A 23,082-nucleotide genomic window follows, 5' to 3' on the forward strand; every position below is an offset into this window, starting at 1 on the left:
ACTTCCATATACTAGTGGGAATTTTTCATTATAGAACTTGGCTTGTATATTCCAACAATGTGCTTCCTCAAATGCCCTAGGTCTTCGTGAGCAAGCAAGTTGGATGCACACCCACTTAGTTTCTTTTGTTGAGCTTTCATACATTTATAGCTCTAGTGCATCCGTTGCATGGCAATCCCTACTCCTTGCATCGACATCAATTGATGGGCATCTCCCTAGCCTGTTGATTAGCCGCATCGATGTGAGACTTTCTCCTTTTTTGTCTTCTCCACATAACCCCCATCATTATATTCTATTCCACCCATGGTGCTATATCCATGGCTCACGCTCATGTATTGCGTGAAAGTTGAAAAAAGTTTGAGATCACTAAAGTATGAAACAATTGCTTGGCTTGTCATCGGGGTTGTGCATGATGAGGGCATTCTTGTGTGACAAAAAGGAGCATGACCAAACCATATGATTTTGTAGGGATGAACTTTCTTTTGCCATGTTATTTTGAGAAGACATGATTTCTTAGTTAGTATGCTTGAAGTATTATTATTTTTATGTCAATATTAAACTTTTGTCTTGAATCTTTCGGATCTGAACATCATGCCACAATAAAGAAAATTACATTGAGAATTATGCTAGGTAGCATTCCACATCAAAAATTATGTTTTTATCATTTACCTACTTGAGGGCGAGCAGGAATTAAGCTTGGGGATGCTTGATACGTCTCCAACATATCTATAATTTTTGATTGTTCCATGCTATTATATTATCTGTTTTGGATGTTAATGGGCTTATTTATACACTTTTATTTTATTTTTGGGACTAACCTACTAACCCAAGGCCCAATGCAAATTGTTGCTTTTGTCTATTTCAGTGTTTCACAGAAAAGGAATATCAAACGGAATCCAAACGGAATGAAACCTTCGGGAGAGTTATTTTTGAAACAAACGTGATCCAGGGGACTTGGAGTAGACGTCAAGAAAGAAATGAGGTAGCCACGAGGCAGGGAGGCGCACCTGCCCCCCTTGGGCGTGCCCCCACCCTTGTGGGCCCCTCGTAGCTCCACCGACCTACTTCTTCCTCCTATATATATCCATATACCCTGAAAACATCCAGGAGCACCACGAAACCCTATTTCCACCACCGCAACCTTCTGTACCCAAGAGATCCCATCTTGGGGCCTTTTCCAGAGCTCCGCCGGAGGGGGAATCAATCACGGAGGGCTTCTACATCAACACCATAGCCTCTTCGATGATATGTGAGTAGTTTACCACAGACCTTCGGGTCCATATTTATTAGCTAGATGGTTTATTCTCTCTCTTTGGATCTCAATACAATGTTCTCCTCGATCTTCTTAAAGATCTATTTGATGTAACTCTTTTTGCGGTGTGTTTGTCAACATCCGATGAATTGTGGGTTTATGATCAAGTTTATCTATGAACAATATTTGATTCTTCTCTGAAATATTTTATGTATGATTGGTTATCTTTGCAAGTCTCTTCGAATTATCAGTTTGGTTTGGCCTACTAGGTTGATCTTTCTTGCAATGGGAGAAGTGCTTAGCTTTGGGTTCAATCTTGTGGTGTCCTTTCCCAATGACAGCAGGGGCAGCAAGGCACGTATTGTATTGTTGCCATCGAGGATAAAAAGATGGGGTTTATATCATATTGCTTGTGTTTATCCCTCTACAACGTGTCATCTTGCCTAATGCGTTACTCTGTTCTTATGAACTTAATACTCTAGATGCATGCTGGATAGCGGTCGATGTGTGGAGGAATAGTAGTAGATGCAGAATCATTTCGGTCTACTTGTCGCGGACGTGATGCCTATATACATGATAATGCCTATATATTCTCATAATTATGCACTTTTCTATCAATTGCTCGACAGTAATTTGTTCACCCACCATAATACTTATACTAACTTGAGAGAAGCCACTAGTGAAACCTATGGCCCCCGGGTCTATCTTTTATCATATAAGTTTCCCATCTATTTTATTTTACAATCTTTACTTTCAATCTATGTCATAAAAATACCAAAAATATTTATCTTATTATTATTATTATCTCTATCAGATCTCACTCTCGTAAGTGACCATGAAGGAATTGACAACCCCTTTATCGCGTTGGTTGTGAGGTTCTTATTTGTTTGTGTAGGTACTAGGGACTTGCTTGTAGTCTCCTACTGGATTGATACCTTGGTTCTCAAAAACTGAGAGAAATACTTACGCTACTTTGCTACATCAACCTTTCCTCTTCAAGGGAAAACCAACGCAGTGCTCAAGAGGTAGCAGAATCGCGCAAGGCTATGACTTTCAATCTAGAATCATCATCCTCTTCACCATGCCTTATGGCAAAAGGTGCCAAGGTAACTGAATGCTACTTATCTGAGTCTAGTGATGATGAATCTGGTGATGAATTTGGACCCAGTTATGTCAAACTTGTTTCCCTTGCCACTAAACAACAAAGAGCTTTGGAAAAAGTTCAAAACATGCTAGATGAGAGCGGCGATATGTTGGGTGAAGAAATGGATCGGTCTAAAGCTTTGGCTGAAAGTCTTCAGGGACTCCAGTCCAAGTTTGTTAACCTTCAGAGTCATCATAACACTCTCTTATCTGATCATGAGAAACTTTCTTATGAATTTCTTCAAAGAAAGCAAGATCTTGAGCAGTTAAGAGTGAGTTATGAAGATCTTCAGAAGGAGCGTGATTCATTACTTGCTCTTCCTCATCCTAGCGCCGTCGCTACTTCCATCATCGCCGGTGAGGAAGAGCTTCACTGCCTCGACCTCGTCGCCATCGTACTCGCGCTGGCTGCGGATTTCTTCACTCCGCCGCCGCCGTAGCTGTCTTCCTCTGCTAAGTTAGGGCGTGGAAGATCCGAACTGACGAGCTTCTAAATCTACTCTTCACAGTTTGTCGTGTTCTTCGTCAAGGGCAATTAAAAGTTACTGTTATTGCCCTTGTTGATTCTGATCTTTTCTATAAAATCTTCAAAAGGTGTTTATTCTTCAAATCTTCACACACTTAACACCTCACATATCATCTGTTCTTGATCTGTTTCCCTAAGCAACTTTTTTCTTCAAGATTCCTCAACTGTGTGGATTTTCAAATATGTACAACTCTGGAACCTAAGTCAAAGAACGCTTAGTGAAATTCCTCAAGACTCATCTGGTCAAATTCCTCAAACTTGTTCTTTTTGCAAAAACTTCTGAGAACGCATATAACCTCTCCAAATTCTTCGCACCTATACTCTATTCATAGGTACACATGTCCGTTGCTGAATCTCTAGGTTCTCATCAACTTAACTCATTTGCAACGTTCCTCGAAGAAAAGTTGCATACCTCTTCAGAGAACTCAATAGTTCAAAACCCTCAGCTGAAGAAAATGGCAGATGGCAAGAAACCTCAGAAGGGAAGTAAGAGACTGGAGGTCAACACTGCATTTGAAATCCATGAAGATATCTATGTTGGATATTGCACACCCCCTGAGGAAACCAAGAATGAGCGCAAAGTGCACATCCAGAAAATTGAGAGGAGATGGGCACGGGAATGGAGGGAGTACAGTTATGTCACTCCAAAGTACATGAAGAAATTCGCTCTTCACCCTCCTTTCCCAAGACCTCCATTGGCACCTGGCCAAGAAGATGATCCCACTAGCCTCAAGCGCGATGAGGACTATCCTGATGAATGGGCCAAGCACCAAGCAAAACTAGCCAAAATGGCACAGTGAAGAAATTTAATGAAGATTCTGCTGCTGCCACTGCTGAGGCCTCTGCTAGAAGGCCTAAAAAGGCTATGCCCAAGAAGCCTGCTCACAAGCCCAGTGCTTCAACTTCTATGCCCTCACGGCCAAGCTCCTCAGCAATGCCCTCACGGCCAAGTTCTGCAAAGCCCTCACGGCCAATTCCTCATGCTGCACCAGCTCCTTCCAAATCCTCAGGACCTGCGTATCTCGCCTCGTGCCAAAGGACAACAGGCATCTCTATTACCTCAGGAGCCTCTGCAAGTTCTTCTGCTCCTCCGCATTCTTCAACTGGCCCACCTTGTTGAAGACAAAGGCCACTGCTGGACAAGGTTCTCGACCAAGTCCTCACAAGAAGCAGGTCGCCTTCCAAGTACCGTCCGATGACGACGAAGTTGATGATGAAGAATTGCTAAAATCATCAGAGACAGGCAACACAAGGCTGCTAGAGCCAAAGGCAGTAATGTGCCATTGATACTGGATCCAAAGTTGATCCTCGACTTCATCGACTTGTGGCACAAGGACCCCAACACACCTCTTCCTGAGATGAACCTCACTCCTGGTCAAAGTCATGTGCTGACTCACTTCATTGACGAAGAAAAATGGAAGTTTGAAAAAGCCAGGCAGCTGAAGAAAGCACAATACAAGAAAGAGCAATATTTGAAGAAAAATGTTGTCAACATGACATCCGATGAACTTCTGGCTATCCAAACTGAGATCAAAGGACTCAGTGATGAATTCAACGTCTACCGTGCAGATTGGCTTGGAGCGAAAGTCAGATTTGTGAAGTTAGCTGAAAAATTCACTTCAAAAACTAAATCTCCTCAAGCTGAAGCATCTGCTCAGCCGACTGAAGAAAATGCCAGCACCGCTGATGACAATCAGGCTGCTGAAGAAAATGTGAGTATCAGAGCTGATGACTACATTCCATCCGCTGATGACATTGCCAGGGCAACCACTAGTGTTGCGCCTGAAGAACAAGCCAGGCCAGCTGAGGCATCAACCGCTGAGCCTGAGGAATCTGAACCAACCAGGGCAACTGCATCAGTTGCGCCTGAGGAAACTGAACCAATTTCCTCTGCTCCTCCTGCACCTACACCAAGTCCAATTCTTCCTTCTACATCAGAAGCGAAGAAGACCAAGGCTGCGGAGTGTGCGGCTGTGAAGAAAAGGAAAGTATCAACTTCATCAGAATCTTCAGCTCCAAAGAAGATGAAGAAATTGACAAGCTCTTTTGAGAATCCGATTGATGTTGTTCTGGTCTCAAGCATGCCATCAAAGGAACTCGTTCCTTTTTATGAAAAATATGTGATCCCAAGCGGATCCGATGAAGATATTCCTTCTGCTGCTTCTTCAGAGCAGTTGGATGAAGAAATTGAAGTGGATGCAATCCATTCAACCCCGATTATCTCATCGCCCATGCCTCAGTTCATTGCTGAAGAGGCCGGCGTTGAAGAAATGAGGGAAGAAGACGAGGATGTGGACATTGGGAGCACTACACCAATGATGAATGATGACTTTTGGGAAAGTCAGCACCCCAATTCTCCTTTGTTCACTCCTCTGTAGCAAATTCCTCAGTCCCCAGTGACTATTGAAGTTCAAATGGGATCTGAAGAACCACACCCCACTGTCTATTCATGAAGAGATTCCAGCCACTAGTGCTGATGAAATTGCTGCTGAAGAATTGAAAACCCAGGCTACCACTGAAGAACAAACTGAAATTCCTCAGCCCGTGGATCCTGAGATTGCGATTCCTGAGGTTGTGATGCAATTGACTGACACTCCTCAGCCCAAGCCAAAGGATCATTTCTCAAAGAAGCAAAAATTCAAGGCTGATGACTTCTTCCACGAGCACGTATTCTTCACGGATTACAACCCCTATGACTCTGCTCGTCTTAGAAGAAAGCGTTTATGGATTTCCAGCCAAGCCAACTTCTATTCTTTGTTGCTTTTCAACAAAGACAAAGTCTTCGACCATGAGAATATTCCTCACGTGGACATGGAATTACTGCCTTGCTTCACGCCTGTCCTCAGTGTTCTTCATGATGCTAGACTGCTCAACTTTTGCATTGATATTGTTGATTGGAATGAAGAGCTAATTCTTCAGTTCTATGCAATGCTGCACATCACAGGAGATGCTTCTGATGTGAACTCTTGGGTATTGGACTGGATGACAGAGAATACTCACTTCAAAGCACCAGCCTCTAAATTGCTTCATGCCAGCCTGTCAGTCCTCCCCTTGAAGGTACACATTGTATCTACCATGAACCTGAACTTACCGCTCACTACATGCAAGTGTTGATGAAGCCGCTGAAGCCCGGTCAAGCCCCAAGGACCAAATTCCTCGTGAAGGAATTTCTGTTTGTGCCTAGAACTGTCTATCGCATTCTGTGAAAGACATTGAGTCCAATAAAAGGCCACGACTCGAATGATGAAGAAGTTGTTGGCATCATCAAGTATCTGCTATTCAATATCATACATGGCATTCTTGTCAACTACCATGATTTCTTCATGAGGACTCTGGCAAATGTTGCACTCTCTCCATTTGAATTGAAGCCTTCTGCTCCTTGGATTATGAGATTCCTCAGAACAAGGTCTTCAATCAACTACAAGGCTGATTTGCAGAATCACGTCAGTTACCTACCCCCAATAGAATTTCTCAAGCGGACATTTTCCTCATCTGATGAAAAGGGCAAGGCTACTGCTATTATTGATGAAGGCATTCGTCCATTGGATGGTCAGTTCCGCAAAGCTGCATCCTACTCCACCAATGATGACTCTGCCACTCATGACTCTGCCGCAAATGCTTCAAAGCAAAATCCTCAAGGCACAGCTCCAAGGGTGATGACTGATTGTGAGCTTCTCCTCAGTCTTCACCAGAAGGTCGATCGCAACCACAAATGGGTTAAGCGTCAGTTTGGTTCTATTCTTCACAACATGACTTCTACACACAATGCAGTGAAGAAAAACCATTACTACCTCCATGAAGTCTTCGGTCGCACCTGGACTGTTCTATCACATCTGTATGGTGAAGAAGATCTGAAGCAAATGGGTTTCAACCAGGAATTTGAATGGTCTCAACCACCAGCGAAGAAAATCAAGAGGACCAAAGTTCCTTCCTTGGTAGCCAGCTCATATTCTTCATTGCGTGAGACTGATGAGCATGAAGATTTGGACGACACTGCGGCAGGCCCTACCTCACCAACCGACCCCAACAATGCTGGCACTCCTTCATCGACTCAGTGATGATATTCTTGAGGGGCATTAGTCCTCATTTTTCGACCCTTTTGGTCATTTGATGACAAAGGGGGAGAAATTTGAGTTAGTCTTCAAGCGGGTCTACTTACATGGGCGTTTTTTGGCTAAGTTACAACTCTCGTTCTTTTGAACACTTTGCTGGATCGAGTTGTAAACTTAAAACCCGATGGTGGTCTGATACTTTTGTTGTGTTCTTCTGCATGCCTATTCCTCATATATGTTAATGCACGCATGTTGAATTACATCAGTCACCATATTTCATCATGCATTTCAAATTCTTCATACTATATGTTAAATGTGTGTATGAATTACAAGATATAGGGGGAGATCTCCATGATTCTACTCTTCAAATGTGCATTGCTTCAAAAGCAAATTCCTCACTATGCACATCTTCAGGGGGGAGTTCTTCTATATCTTGCAATAAATTCCTCAATATCAGTACTTACACTTCATATGTTTATCCCCGTTGAAAACTTAACCTATATTGTCATCAATCACCAAAAAGGGGGAGATTGTAAGTGCATCTAGTGCCCCTTAGTGATTTTGGTGTATTGAGGACTTATAGGTTAAGGGACTGATGCGTTTGTGAGTGTACACAGGTCTATAAGTCTATGAGGAGTTTGATATTTACAGAGAAAGTCGACCCCTAAAAATGAAGTTCTTCGACTGAAGACTTTGGATTTCTGAAGACTTTCTAAAGACTGTGAAAGTGAAGAAATTGGTGTGACCGTGAAGATTTGGTATTCATTCGAGGAACATGAAGCGTGAAGAATTTTGTTTTCGTAGTTTCTTTTTTCTCTTTCTTGAGTCATAGGAAACACCATACTGTTAAAGGGGGTCGAGGAAATACAAAGGAAAAGTTTCCAAGTGATGCTCAACTCAAAATCCTACACCTACCAATCCCTTCGAGTGAAGCCATTGAAAATCTCATGCAGTTCAGTCAATTTCTTCAGTGACAGAGACGAAGTTCTTCTAGTCTCTGAGGAATTTGTTCTGACTGAGGAGTTAGGAATTCGCCAGTGCGGATTGCCTACAAGTGAGGAACATGATAGCCCTGAGGAATTTGATAGTAAATTTCCGACCGTTGTTGTGCTACGCGCCAGCTGTCCCAAAATATCTTCCCACCTAACGGTCATATCGTGGAAGGGCATTTATGTCTTATCATGTCGGGCTGCTCCCTAGGCTATAAATAGCCGCCCCCTACAACCACTAGCCGGTTGGCTGCTCCGAGAGAAACTGACACTTGTCATTTGAGAGCATCCCATCCTCTGAGGACTTTGAGCGAAAATCGTCAAGTGAGGAAAACCCAAACCCAAACACCTACAAACCCAAAGTGATTGAGCATCACTAAAGAGATTGATCCTGCGTGGATCCGACGCTTGTTACCTTTGAAGACTGTGCATCTTCCAGACAGTTAGGCGTCATGGTCTAGAGCATCCAAGAGGAAACTGTGGATCGCCGAGTGACTGAGTTTGTGAAGGTTTGGAAGTCACCTGAAGACTTACCACGAGTGATTGGGCGAGGTCTGTGTGACCTTAGCTCAAGGGGAATACGGTGAGGACTAAGTGTCCTGAACTGCGCGTTCAGGACTGGGTGTCTGGGACTGTGTGTCCTCAGGTTTGAATACCAAGCCGCCCTAACCAGACGTACAACTGTCACAGCAGTTGGAACTGGTCTACCAAATCATTGTCTTCACCGAGCTAACTGGTTCCATTTCCTCAACCTTCCATTTCCTCATTATTGTTTTGTGTGCTTGTTTATATCTGTTTGAAGACTTTGACTGAAGACTTTTTCAATTTCCTCAGTTCAATTTCTTCAGTCTGTTTGTCTTCATTCTGTTTATCCTGTGTTTACGCTTTCTGTACTCTGTGCTTGTATTCATTTCATCATGATGATCATGCTTATGTTCTACTATGTTTGCATCTGAGTACTTATTCCGTTGCAAGTAGTTCTTCTCTTAGAATTTCCTCACCCTGAAATTCCTTAGTGAAGAATTCATAAAAATCGCCTATTCACCCCTCCCCCCTCTAGTCGACTTAACGCACTTTCAAATATCCCTTAGTTTTCAATACGGTCCCCACTGCCACGGGAGGGTAGGATAAAAGATGCCATGCAAGTTTTTTTAATAAAGCACGTATGACTATTTACGGAATACATGCCTACATTATATCGATGAACTGGAGCTAGTACCTAATAGCCCTAGGTTATAACTGTCACATGATGAATATCATCCAACAAGTCACCGATCCAATGCCTACGAACTTTTCCATATTGTTGCTGCTAAGTTACTATTGCTATCATCATTGTTACTCTTGCTACAAAATTATTGCTATCACTGTTACTGTTACTATTGCTGCTGTCACTACTATCAAACCTATCAAACTACTTTGCTACTAATCACTTTGCTGCAGATAATTAATCTCCAGATGTGGTTGAATTGACAACTCAGCTGCTAATACCTTCAAATATTCTTTGGCTCCCTTTGTGTCGAATCTATAAATTTGGATTGAATACTCTATCCTCGAAAACTGTTGCGATCCACTATACTTGTGGGTTATCACCCTACAGAGATAGCATCATCGTCATCACGCCGTCGTGCTGCCAGAACTCATCCACTACCTCGTCGTCTTGCTGGATCAAGAGGGCGTGGACATGAGCGAGCTGAACGTGTGTTAAACGCGGAGGTGTCGTACGTTCGGTTGGATCGCGAATTTTTTTAATACATCAACTGCGTTACTAAATGCTTCCGCTTACTGTCTACGAGGGTACGTAGACACACTCTCCCCCTCGTTGTTATGCATCTCCATGGATAGATCTTGCGTGTGCGTAGAAATTTTTTGTTTTCCATGCAACGTTTCCCAACACGCCTGAGGGCTTGTGTATCCCTAAAACTACTATATGTTGATGACCGTAGGGGTACTACATCACTCAAACAAATCTAGTAGTATGTCCCCTCAAAAGAGAAATCTAGTAGTGAGTAGTGACCAAGAAATGTTCGGCTTAACCTCAACTTTAGTAAAAGTGGAGTGATGGTGCTAGGTTACCCTGACGACGAGCGTCACAAGATCGTTGACATCCTTAACTATCTCCTTGGCTTCTTCCCCACAACTTACTTGGGGATGTCGATTAGCGACTCAAAGCTTCTAATTAAATATCTTCGCCCGACAGTGACCAACGCCCAAAATAAGGTGGAACCTTGGCAATGTAAACTCCTTTCCAAGGATGCTAGGACGATATTGATCAACTCATCCTTGTCTAGCATGCTTATGTATTTGATGGGATTCTATAGCCTTCATGAATCTCTTCACCGTCACTGGGAGATTGCAAAGTATCAATCCAAGTTCTTTTGGGCAGGAAAAGGAGGCAAGCAAAAAATACCATATGATCAAATGGTCGGAGATTTGTAAACCAAATGACCGGGAGGGTGGGTCTGTGTATCATCTCCACTAAACGTATGAATATTGCTCTCCTTTCCAAATGGTTGTGGCAGATTTCTAATGGAGAAGGGGGTCTCTAGTTAGATATCATTCACATAGATTATCTACGAGGCCAGCCGCTAACTTTCGCCTAATGCTGGAGGTTCCCAACTATGACAATCGGTAATCTAGCTTACGTCGGTGTTATGAATTGGCTCCTCCATTTCAGTAGGATCTGGTCGAACACCTTCTTCTGGATAGATAGATGGTCTAGGCACCGAGCTTTTGCTTCCCGTTTCCCAGACTTATTCGCCATTTGTACGCTACCCCTCATATCAGTATAGGTGGCCCTCTTTGATCTTGGGAACATCTTGTTTGGGAGAAGCTTTGGCCAAAACTAGCGGGGTCAATAGTAGGAGTTTTTGGAATGTGTGGCTCTGCACACTCCTAGCCTTGTCCAGGACTCCATGTCTTGGCACCTTGAATCTAGTGGACACTTCTCCTCTGGATCGTTTTATAGAGCGATCGCCGCTTCTCCCGGCCCGGATGAACTAGCTCTTCTTTGTGAGATTAAGCTTCCGCTCAGAATTGGGATTTTTTGTGGCAGTTAGTGCAGGGTCCTATCCCATCGGGAGTCGAGGTACGTAAGCGTAATGGGCCCGGGAATGGTTGTTGTCCCCTGTGTGATGTAGATGGAGACTCAAATCACATTTACTTCACGTGTCCCTCGGCGCAATTCCTTTGGAATTGTTTTAGTGGAGTGTTGGGAGGTAGGTGGTGCCATACTAACTTTCCGGATCTCTTTGTGGAAGTTCAATCTCTTTGGGTAGGGGTTGGGGTGCTCACCTAGACGCTATGGACTATTCGCATTAAATTTGTGATTTAGCATGTGATTTTGCTTCGATCCACTGTTGTTATTTACAAAATGTGTGGCTTCTCATAGCTGTGGAAGCTGCTCAACAAGCGGGCATGATCGTGACATCATTAACGAGCTCTCCTTCGGCGGTGGTTGCCTTATAATATAAAGCGAGGGAAACTCTTTTTGTCAAAAAAAGAGAGAGCCAGGGATGCTTTGCGTATAGGTGAAATCAGCATCTAAAAACTAAACAGGATCATAAGAAACCCTCTCAAAACATTAGGAACAAGGATAAGTTTCATCATCATAACTTGCTGACTCAAAGAAAGTGTTCCATGTCTAGTACATCTGATATAAAAAAATGCTTTAAATTGCACTGCAAAATCAGACACTTATAAGACACTAAACTATGGTGCTTACTCCGTTACTCGTGTACGTACATGAATAAAGAACTAAAGAAACAATCATGAAACCATGAATCATCCTACGCCTCCTCCCGAGTTCCAATGGCAGCCGTGGCATGGGATGGCATGTCCGGCGCTTAATGCCCGGCGCCGGGGCTGGGCCCGGAGTCCTTGATCCCAAGGAGCATGCCGACGTCGACCAATAACCTGCGCTCGACGGCCCTCGCCACCGTCTGGATAGCATCGCCTGCCGGCGATTCCACCGTCACCGCACGCGGAGTGCCGCCTTCCTCCCGCACCGCGAGCGGCCTGGCGCCACTCACGGCCGCCGCCGTCGCAAGAACCAGGCACGCCACCACGAGGAGAGCGCCCGCCGGTGCTCCGGCTCTGAGCCTGGTCGCCATTCTTTCTCTCTTTTGACCGGGAAGCAGGTGAAGAAGAAATACGCCGCAGCTGCGCACGTGCGTGTGTCGTCTTTCTGATGCTTTGTTTGCCGTTGTGTTGTGGCCGGGGCTTGTTATATAGGGATCGAAGTTGATGGGCTAGCTCTTCGGCTTTGACCGTCGGAAACTTGGAATGGTCGGAAGCGTTGGAAAATCAGCAGCGGCAGCGGCAGCGGCAGGCAGCCCGGGCTGGCGTGCGTGCGTGGAGGCCGAAGCGTCGTGGAAGCGACACCGACCCCGGACCCCGGCCGGGCGTAGCACGTACGAGGATGGAGGTGATCTATCATCTAGGTCGCCAGCCGTGCGTGCCCATGGAATTCTAGCGTGGAAGTTACAACCGCGAGAATTTCGTGCGCCCGGGAAGTGGGACTTTGAATACTCGGACGCCGACGTGACACCTGACAAGCAGGGTAGCTAGCGGTGGACCGTTCTCGCCGGCATCAGCTCAGCTCGCTGTGTGTCTAAACTCTGACTAGACTGCTGAAGAAATTACGTGCCTCGGCCTAGATTTCGTGGCTCCACAGTCGATGAAAAGCACTGGCTGGGACGGACAGATGCGGACAGTTCGTGGTACCTGCGTACTCCGCGGGTGCCGAAAGTGACCGAGAAGTCAGCGGCAGGATCGGTCGACGAGGATCCGGGCTAGCTCCGGGGAGAAGCCGCGCCTACACGTGCTGACACGCACCCGGGGCCGGCCGGGACGACGCTGACTGACGTGCGCGCGTCGGCGTGTGTGTGGTTCAGCCGCGACTGGCCGAACATCCTCTCTTCTCTGGTCCGGTTTATACTGCTCAGGGCGCTGCAACATGCATGATTCTGCTTGACATTCCGCGCAAAGTCGTATCCACCTGGTCGACCGGTGTGTCTCTGGCTTGTTAAACACGTTCCTGCACGTGCGAGTCAAATTAAACGACCACGAAGCATGATGATGCACGGGCTGCGGCAACGTATAGCTTTTTTCCTTGTTCCAGTACTGCATATGTCAATGCCACACAAGCGGACGCTTCTCTCTCCTTTTTTTCCTCCCTGGAATTTAGTCGCTGTACGTCTTTTCGACAGGTGATGTTGTCCTCGATCACAACGCTCATGGCTGAGTGGTTCATTGAGTGACTTGTTTTAGATGCATGCATGAACCGGGACATCAATGGCCATGGGTAAGCGTGTTCTGATTTTTGGCTTAGTGGCCCAGCGTAAGCACTTTTCCTACAGCGATGGAGCATAGGAGGCTATCAGCAAAAGGATATGCACCCGCCGTTGAACACGGAGGAACTTCCGCTCAAAACTAAAGATGCACGTGGAGATCAAACTATGTGCGGACGGAAAGAGGTTCCCATTGCATGCATGTCTCCCTCCTCCAAAAGTGAAAAGACGGACCGAATCGGCACTGGAGAAAATTTGTCCGTGCTCATGAGTGCGAGTGAATAGCAAAAAATTACCACATTATGGGCTATCGTTCCGAAAAACTACCGCTTTTTTTTAATTTTTCAAAAAACTACCACAAAATGGCTGGCTGTTTCAAAAAACCCAAGTGACCGAACGGTTAAGTTTTAACTGGGGTTATGACATGTGGGGCCCGCCCGTCAGGGTTTTGTCGGCCACGGTGCTCACGACGCGCGGGTGACGGCCGTTAGGGCGCACGGGCCGTCCCGACCAGGTCAAACGGATCCGGCCCGCCCCCTCACTCTGTCTTCCCCCTCTCTGTCTCCCTCTCTCTCGTGCGCGCCTCCCTCTCCGATGGCGGCGGCGGTGGCGAAACTAGGCGATGGCGGCCATTCAACGGGTGGAGGTGGAAGGGGGGATGGAGGCGGCGAGTTCTCAGAGGTTGATAACTGGCTGGGGAGTGGTAGCTTCGCAACCCAGGCGGCGCCGCCGTCGCCGCCGCAGCGGACACCACAGGCTGCAGCTCTGATGCAGGCTCCTACGCCACATGCTACACCGCCGTCGCCTGATGATTGCCAGTTCTCGCTTGAGTACAGAGCAGCGAGGTCTCTTGCTAGCGCTGTGCAGGCAGATCCGGCCAACTCCCAGCACTGGGCCTCTGCATTTGGAGGGGTGGAGTAAGTTTTTTTCCTCTTATGAGCTCCTTCAACAGTTTCTGCATTTCTGCTTGTTCATTTCAAACAACATAGCATAATTTAGTTAGTTTTTTGACCAAACCCTAGGTTGATGCTGCTGTGATTCATCTTAGAACATGAACATGCACTGAATAATAGTTGAGCAAACACTCTGTGGCATGTTTTGGATGCAACAGTATCACTTAGCACTGAAGGATTAGTTAGATTTAGTAGAAATGCATGGTGGATTCAGAGAAGCATTTGTTGGATTCAGATTCCTTACTATACTTTATAGTTAGTGTGCACTGAATTTTTGTAGCAAAAAACACTTAGTTAGTTGGGCTTTTCAAATAACATATTATGTAATGCAGGCTGGATGATGAAATTTGGGAGGTTAGGCTGCATTTCCAGGGCAGAGATAATATGGAAAGGAGGTTTTCTGTTTCAGACATCACATTTTCTGAACTTGATAGCACTTACTGAGACTGAAGGCTATGGGTCAGATGACTACATATACTGGGTAAAAGAACAAGGGATTGGACAGGAAGGTTTATTTCTTCTGGACAGTCAAGATGCAGTTGAAGAAATGATAGACCACTCAGATTTCACAGTGCTCAATATCATTGTTTCCAAGGCAAATGAAGATAGAGATGTTGATTGTAACAGGGCTCACAATGTTTGTGAAGAACAAATTCCAATAGGCAGTCCAGTGGGGGGTCCTGGTTTTGTGTTAAGTCTGTCACAAGATGGAGTGGTCCACCCTCTTGAAGTTAATTTGAACACACAGCAAAGCTGTAACTTCAACATTTCAGAAGCTAATGGTGGAGATGATGATGGACAGGCTGCTGGTCAAGAGGATGATGATATTGACAAATCATCCTCAGACTTTGAGATTGATAGGGGTGACTATAGAGGGATAAAGATGTCTTACAAGGCTTGGAAGAGAGGTGAAGAAAATATTGGAAATGAAGAAGAAAGAGATGCTGTAGAAGACAGACCACAGTTTGAAGGTGACAGTGATGTTTCAGAGTTTTGGCAGGAGGAGAAAGAGGCTGACAGTGGAGAGGAAATAGTTGTGGAAAAATGCAGGCCTGAGAAACTCAAGCCTGTGAGAAGAGCAGCAGCAAATCCAGGTCCAACTTCCAGAGCTCACAGTCAGCCAGAGATCCCAAAGTTTCAAGATTTTGTACCTGAAGCTGATGAGTATTGCTTCCCTGGTGATGTGGGCATTTCTGACTCAGATGGGGAGACTCCAAGACTACCTTCTGGAAGGAAGAGAAGATTGAAGAAGAAGAAAGAGAGGAAATGGTATGGCCCAAAGGTACCTGATGCACATGAGCAGCTGTGCAAGGACCTTTGCTTTACCAATGTGTATGAGTTTAGAAAGGCATTGAGAAATTTTCATGTTAGGACTTTGAGAAACTTTCAGTACCATAGGAATGAACCATCAAGGGTTATTGTTTGGTGCCTAGAGAGGAAGAATGGATGTGAATTTTTCATGACTGCATCCAAAGTAGCCCATGAAGATACATTCACAATCAAGAAGTGCCACATGAATCATAGTTGTGGAGCTTGTGGAGAGAGTAAAAAGGTTACTGCTGAATGGGTTGCAGAAGCTGTGGAGGACACAGTTAGATCAAATGTAAAGGCTGATGTAGAGACAGTTCTCAAACATACTAAGAAGAAGTTTGGGGTGCATGTACCTAGGAGTTTGGCATATAGGGCAAAACTGATAGCTGTTGATGTTGTGCAAGGTGATCATAGAAAGCAGTATCTGAGGTTGAGGGACTACCTACAATGTGTGCTTGACACAAACCCTGAAAGTAGGTGCATAGTGACAACTTTTGAGGATTCTTTGAACCCAGCCCCCACACCAAGGTTCAAGTACATGTTCTATTGCCTCCAGGCATCAAAAGATGGATTTCTTACTGGCTGTAGGCCTTCCATAGGTACAAATCAGTGATTTAATCATGTTAGAAATGTAATCAAGTTATTCAATTTTGCCCTAATTATCTCTGTTTATGCAGGACTTGATGGTTGCTTCATCAAGTTATCCACAGGCCAGCAAATATTGGCAGCAACTGGGAGAGATGGGAACAACAATGTGTTCCCAATTGCTTTTGGGGTGGTTGACAAAGAGGATGGGCCTAGCTGGACTTGGTTTTTAAACCAACTTAGAGTCTGCATTGGCACTAGCAACCAGTTTGGGAACTACACCATCATGTCTGACAGGCAGAAGGTATTTTCTCTGACTCTGTATTATTCTTATGCACATAGCAATGCTGCTATAGTTATCTCATTACTACCTTATGTAATCAAACAACAGGGCCTTCTTAAAGCAATTAATGAAGTATTTTCTCAATCCCCACAAAGATATTGCCTAAGACACATATATGCCAACTTCCAGTCAGCTGGCTTTAGAGCAGAAGAACTTAAGAAATAGGTTGACAAAGCTAGCTATTCCTTCACTGAACATGATCACAAAGAAGGAATGGCAGGTTTGAAAGCAGCATGTGAACCAGCCTACATGTGGTTGAATGGCATCCCTAAGGAGTGTTGGGCTAGATATGTAATGGATCATGTGTGCAAGACTGACTTGGTAGTGAACAACCTTAGTGAGGTTTTCAACAAAATGATTCTAGATGTTAGGTCAAAACCAATTAAAACCATGTTTGAAGGGTTGAGGACCAAACTAATGGTTAAGTACCAGGGCATCAGAGAGAAAACAGAGAGCTGTAGGTGGGAAATAACCCCACATTACATGGAGAAGCTTGAGGAGAGCAAGAAGTGGGCTAAATACTGTGAAGCAAACATGGCTGGTCCCAACATCTGGGAAGTAACTAGTGGAGAGAACACATATTGTGTGAACCTTGATGTAGGGAGCTGCTCTTGCAGGAGGTGGGACATGACTGGATCACCTTGCCACCATGCAATATCTGCAATGCAGAAGATAAAAGTTCACCCAGAAGATTATGTGCATCCATTCTTTAAGAAGCCAATGTATAAGGCTGCATACCAGCACATCATCTACCCTGTCTCTGGCCCTGAATTCTAGCCCAACACCAACACACCAGACATAGAACCACCGGTTTTTAGGGAGAAGAAAGGCAAGAAGCAGACAGCTAGGAGAAAGGGTGAATTTGAGGTGCCAGCTCCAAAGGATACATTAAGGATGGGCACAATAACATGCAGTAACTGTGGTCTGCAAGGTCACAGGTGGACAATGTGTGGAGATAGACTTAAGGCCAAGTTTATGATAAGGAAAAACAACCACCAGGTAACTAAGCCAGTTCAACAAGGAAAATCTGCTACTTGTTTTTAATGCATACATCTTGTGAGCTACAACTTGTTTTTAATTGTAGGAAAACAGGGCATCCTACCCAGCAACTTCAGCACCAACCAGGCCACCTCCAGCTAGGGCCACATCATCAGGTCCAGCTCCAGCTGTAGGTCCTGCTCCAGCTGCAGGTCCTGCTCCAGCTTTAGGACCACTTAGGGGCAGGAAACCAGCAACAGCTTCAACAAGGGCAACCACATCTGCTACAACAAGGGCAACCACATCTACTGCAGTTTCAACAGGTGGATCAAGAAAGAGAAAGAACCCACCACCTGCTTCAGCACCAGCCAACAACACCAGGTCAAGCGCATCATCTCCAGCAAAGAACACCAGGTCAAGTGCAAGAGGTTTCAATGCTCTAAGCGCAGCATCAACATCAGGTCAAGCTGATGTTGGTTCTAAGAGGAAGAGGAAGGCCCCAAGTAAACTTGCTTTGTATTTCACAGCCAGTGGCAACCATTGAATGTGTTGCACTCAACTATGCTTTATGCCTTGAACTCTGCTTGTTAGGCATGCTTGCTATCTATGTTATTTGTAGTGAACTCTGTTTTCATTTGAACAATTAAGTTATGTGGTCTATGTATGAACTGTTTGGAACAATTAAGTTATATGGTCTGTGTTTGAACTGCTTGGAACAATTAAGTTATCTGCTGTCAAGCTCTATTTTGATTTGATATGTCCTAGGTTATGAATTGTTTCATATGAAATTATTTCTTATGCTGAGCATTGTTATGTAGATCAAGTGATTTATTCTGTTGATAATTGATTGATATGATTAGGTCAATTTGGTCACTTTGGGGGGCAACTTGTCGACCAATCCCAACAATGGCTAGTTGTCGACCAACCCCAAAGTGGCCACATTTGGCCACTTTGGGGTGGAACTTGTCGACCAACCCTAAAGCCACCCAAATTTGGCCACTTTGGGTGGCTACTTGTCGACCAACCCCAAAGTGGCTATCTAGGACCAAAACCTAACATATCAAAGCTAAAACATCAAGATTTGCCCATCTAGGCACCAAACCCTAAGAGATCAAACCTAAAACAATAAGATATGGCCATCTGACCAAACCATAACATATCTAACTTAAAACATCAAGATCACAAGATCAATTCATTCATACATACAAATATAGATAAAAGATTCACTCATAAATTGCATCATAGACAGATTGATTCATCACATAGATAGATCATTCAACATTATTCTTTCACCAGCTTCATACATTGCATTGCATCATAGACAACTTGATTCATCACATACATAGCTCATTTAAAAATTGTTCTTACACAAACTTCAAACATCACATAGATAGAAAGACAGATCTAGGAACACAGAAACATAACAGCAACATCATGGGTACAGAATCCTAGTCCACCTCTGCCTAGTGACCTGAAAGGGATGCAAATTTGCCCTCCTCCTTGCCCAGTAGATGATATCATCATCACTAGGGTTGGAACCAGGGGGAATGCCTCCAGGAACTGCTCTATGTCCTTGCGGTTGCGTGCTACAAGGATCATCTCAGCAAGTTGCCTTCTCGCCCTCCTCCTTGCATCTCTGCGCCTGGCTTGCCTGGGCACCTCTTCTTCTCCATCTATGACCTCTCCAGGATCCATCTCTCCCTTGGATTCTAGGGTTTCTTTGGCGGCTGGGGGGTTGAGAAGGGTGGGGATGGGGGGATTGACTGCGGTTTCACTCAAGGGGTGGGCTTTATAGACTACTAATGGTTGGTGGTAGGTAGGTGGAGTAATAAAACAGCCCAATCTAGGCCCACAATGTGTACATAATGGTTTTAGGCCCAAAAATATACTAGTTCAGCATTGCTACTTTCAGGAAAACAACCTAAAGAAATAAAACAGTTCTTCACTGCATTACTTAAGATAGATAGGTTCTTAACAGTACAATAACATAAGCCAGACTTAGCAAAGGTTCTCCACCACTCTAGTTACCATAACTTAAACAGTTCATATAGGACTGCATAAAATATACTCCTACCATCATCTTGCAAGGCCTGTTATATGTGTAGGCCACCTTACTTACTTAACCACCATTGTCCAAATCTTCAAGCCTCCAGTATGGCCTTGATTTTCTCAAGCTTTTCCTTGCTCCCATGGCCAGCATTCAGCAGATCAGCAACTACTTTCTCAAGCTCTGTCTTCTCTTATGCAAGAAGATCCCTGTCCACCTTTATCTCTTTCATTGCCTTTCTGGTGTTGTGAATTATGTCTGCCTGGGCCTGAAGGATACACCTCTGTTCTTTTGCTAGCCTTAGCTTCTCCATCTTCATCTCCAGCTCTAGATCTTCCTTCTGCTTCTCAAATTTCTCAGCATCCATTGCTTTTTGGTAGTCAATCTTGCCAACACCATCCTGCCAGTCAAACATCTTGCTAACATCATCAACCATTTTATGATACTCAGTGCAGAGCAGATCATAGTCCTTCTTCAACTTGGCAACCTCATCCTCATATGCATGCTTGTCTTGAATCCTTCCAAGGTTTTGCTCATGGAACATTTCCCACAACTTGATGAGGCAGTTCTTAAGTACATCAGGCCAGGCAGGATCAACCCACTGAACTACACCACAATTCACACCTCCCTGTAGTTTGATCAGAGAACACATACTTCAGAAAATGCATAAATTCAGTTCTAACTTCAATTCAAAAAGAGGATTGGTACACAAGGAGGACATGTAACCATAAATTCAGTACTAAATTCAGTTCAAACAGAGTTAATGTACAAATTCAGTAACCACTCGGGCATAACTGAATCCACTAGGCATAATTGAACTGACATAACTGAATCCACTAGGCATAACTGAATCCACCCAGCATACTCAATTACTCACCTGAACAGGGCATCCATAGAACCTCCTCCCAGTGTTAGCACCTTCAAAAGCAACACACTTCCTAGGCTTCATATCGTGCAGAGTACACTTGGCAACTTCCTCCATGGGAGCACCACACCAGAGTGGCTCAGGGATGGTGTCAGGTGTGTCCTACATGCAGTAAAAGGTAGATCAGAACCAATGCATCAACTAGTTCAACTTGAGTCAAGCTTTGCCTTGCTCAAGGTCAGATCAGACATCATAGTGCCATCCATACCCTAGATCAAAACTAATAGATAACCAAACCAAACGAATCCATCCATACAAATATACATCTCATCAACCCTCATTCCCAAATCGATTCAACCCTAATCCTAACCCTAGATAATGACAGAGAGGAGGAGGATGAGGCTTACAAAGTACTCCATGTCCATTAGGTTGCCCCCCATGCTGTCGTCGGAGCTTTCATCCCCATCATTCCAAGAAGGCATCCTGGCCGGCGACGAGGAACTGAGGTGGTCGGCGACGATGGAGAGCTCGGCCAGGGGAAACAGAGCGAGGGGGGAGAGTGAGAGTGAGGGGGGAGAGAGTGAGTGAGCGAGAGGGAGACAGAGTGAGGGCCGGATCCGTTTTGACCTGGTCGGGACGGCCCGTGCGCCCTAACGGCCGTCACCCGCGCGCCGTGAGCACTGTGGCCGACAAAACCCTGACGGGCGGGCCCCACATGTCATAACCCCAGTTAAAACTTAACCGTTCGGCCACTTGGGTTTTTTGGAACAGCCAGCCACTTTTGTGGTAGTTTTTTGAAAAATTAAAAAAAGCGGTAGTTTTTCGGAACGATAGCCCGTAATGTGGTAGTTTTTTGCTATTCACTCCATGAGTGCAGTAGATTTCTGGTGGCGGGGGGCGGTTGGTATCGCTCGACACGCTAGGTGTTAGGTCGCCAGCGTCTCACGGAGCCGGGCACCGTGCTAGCAACCAAGCGTCGCGATCGACCCAAGCTGAGCGAGAAACTGCCATGCGTCGCCCTAATTTGAGACTGCCTTGAGCTCATTTTGTAGGATGAAAGTTACTTTTCCTTTCATTTCAAGGGCATTTTGGACCTTCAAAACTCCAGCAAGTGTTCGGATCGCGTTGTCTTGACTCAGTTCGTTATTCAATGCAATCCTGCATTCATATGCTGATCGGTCTGGACGTTCATTTTCCCGCAAAACGAAACTAAACAAAAAAAAGTTTTGCGGAAGTCTGAACATCCATAGGACGAACCAAAAGCCATCATGTATGTTTTCTCTGTCCGGATGGGCCGCTGATATTGCGGAAACCACACGTGATGACAGTAATTAGTGTAGCATTTGGCAGAACCTAGTAGTGCTACTTTAGGATTTGACGCAAGCATATAACGGATTTGGCGGAAGCTAGTTTGGCATGATGGCCGAAGCTCCTTTTTTTTAGAAAAGGAAGATGACCCTCGGTCTCTGTATCTGGTAGATGCATACTGCCATTTTATTGATTATTCTCGAGGACCTTACAAAATAATACAACAATATGCCTGAATCTGTCATCTTGGCAACATCTGCCACTACTCCTATCCATATGATGAAGGGGGTGTAAGCTGGACCAAATACCCAGACCTCTCACCTAAGCCTAACATCTAAAGCCGGAGGCCCCGACCGAGCCACATACCGGGTCCGGGGCACAATCCGGTCTGACGCACTCATATGTGTCGTCGCCGCCATCTTCCATTAATCCATCTTCAGAGCAGATTGAGGTGCCAACCTTGGCAGGATCCTCCGCCATCGACGCCATCAAGACGCCAAACGACGACCACCATCTACGCTAGTCCATCTCCAAGCAGAAGGAGCGCTACCACAGGACGAAGACCGGCGGAGAATAGGTGAAACGCTGCACACAATGCCGCCGCCAAACACCTCACACGCACCGCAAAGCGCCCACCATGCTTCCGGGAACCCCAGGCGACGCCTTCAAGAAGGAGCGCGACGAGGGTACGACGCCGTCGCCCGCAAGGGGAACTAGAGCTTTCGCCCAAAGGAAGATCACGGTGAAAGACGAGAGAGGACCTCGACAAGGCCTCCAAGAAGGGGACCGACGCCCAGCAAAGACGCCGCCATTGTCGTGGCCTCCGCCGACGGCCAAGGGTTTCCCCCGGTCCCGCCCCCATCCCATCCACCCAGCCAAAGACCTGGCCAGGGGAGCGCACGCAGCCGGAGAAAGAGTTGGACTTCATCGAAGCAGGCACGCCGGGTGACGGGGCACCCCGACCCACGGTAGTAGACGTCCACCGAGACCTCGCCGCCCGCACGGCCGAAGTCGCGGACCACCAGCACCCACGACCGTCGCCCGCCGAAGAGGCAACGCCGTCCACACCGCCCGAGGCCGCCGCCCCGGCATCCACCCACCGCACACATTCCGTGGAAACATGGGGAACGACCCACACCACCGCCACCAGGGAGCACCACACCGCGAACATCCAAGCCGGGCAGGACGAGGCAAGGCCACGCCGGCCAGATCCGGGCGGATCCGGCGAACCCCGGCCCACCAGCCGCCAGATCGGAGCAAGGCGGACGGATCTGATGGGCAGAGCCGTCCCCGACGACAGGCGCGGGGCGACAACGCCGGCGGCAGCCGCCGCAGAGGGCCGGCCTCGGCGGCCACCAGGGAAAAGCGGGTGGCGGCGCCCGATGCGAGGTGGGGGGCGGCTCTCCAGAGGTCGAGGCGGGTGTGCGGGGAAGCCCCCGCCG

The 23,082-nt window shown here is 46.0% G+C and overlaps 1 protein-coding gene across 1 annotated transcript; it reads right to left on the reverse strand.

The window, feature by feature from the left end:
* Positions 1–11,558: 11,558 nt before the first annotated feature.
* On the reverse strand, positions 11,559–12,276 carry LOC125524751. Its single transcript, XM_048689782.1, has one exon. The coding sequence runs from the start codon at positions 12,069–12,071 to the stop codon at positions 11,805–11,807; it is 267 nt and encodes an 88-aa protein (XP_048545739.1). The 5' UTR covers positions 12,072–12,276; the 3' UTR covers positions 11,559–11,804.
* Positions 12,277–23,082: the final 10,806 nt, after the last annotated feature.

This window comes from Triticum urartu, chromosome 7 (genome assembly GCF_003073215.2).
Source record: "Triticum urartu cultivar G1812 chromosome 7, Tu2.1, whole genome shotgun sequence".
Lineage (NCBI taxonomy): Eukaryota > Viridiplantae > Streptophyta > Magnoliopsida > Poales > Poaceae > Triticum > Triticum urartu.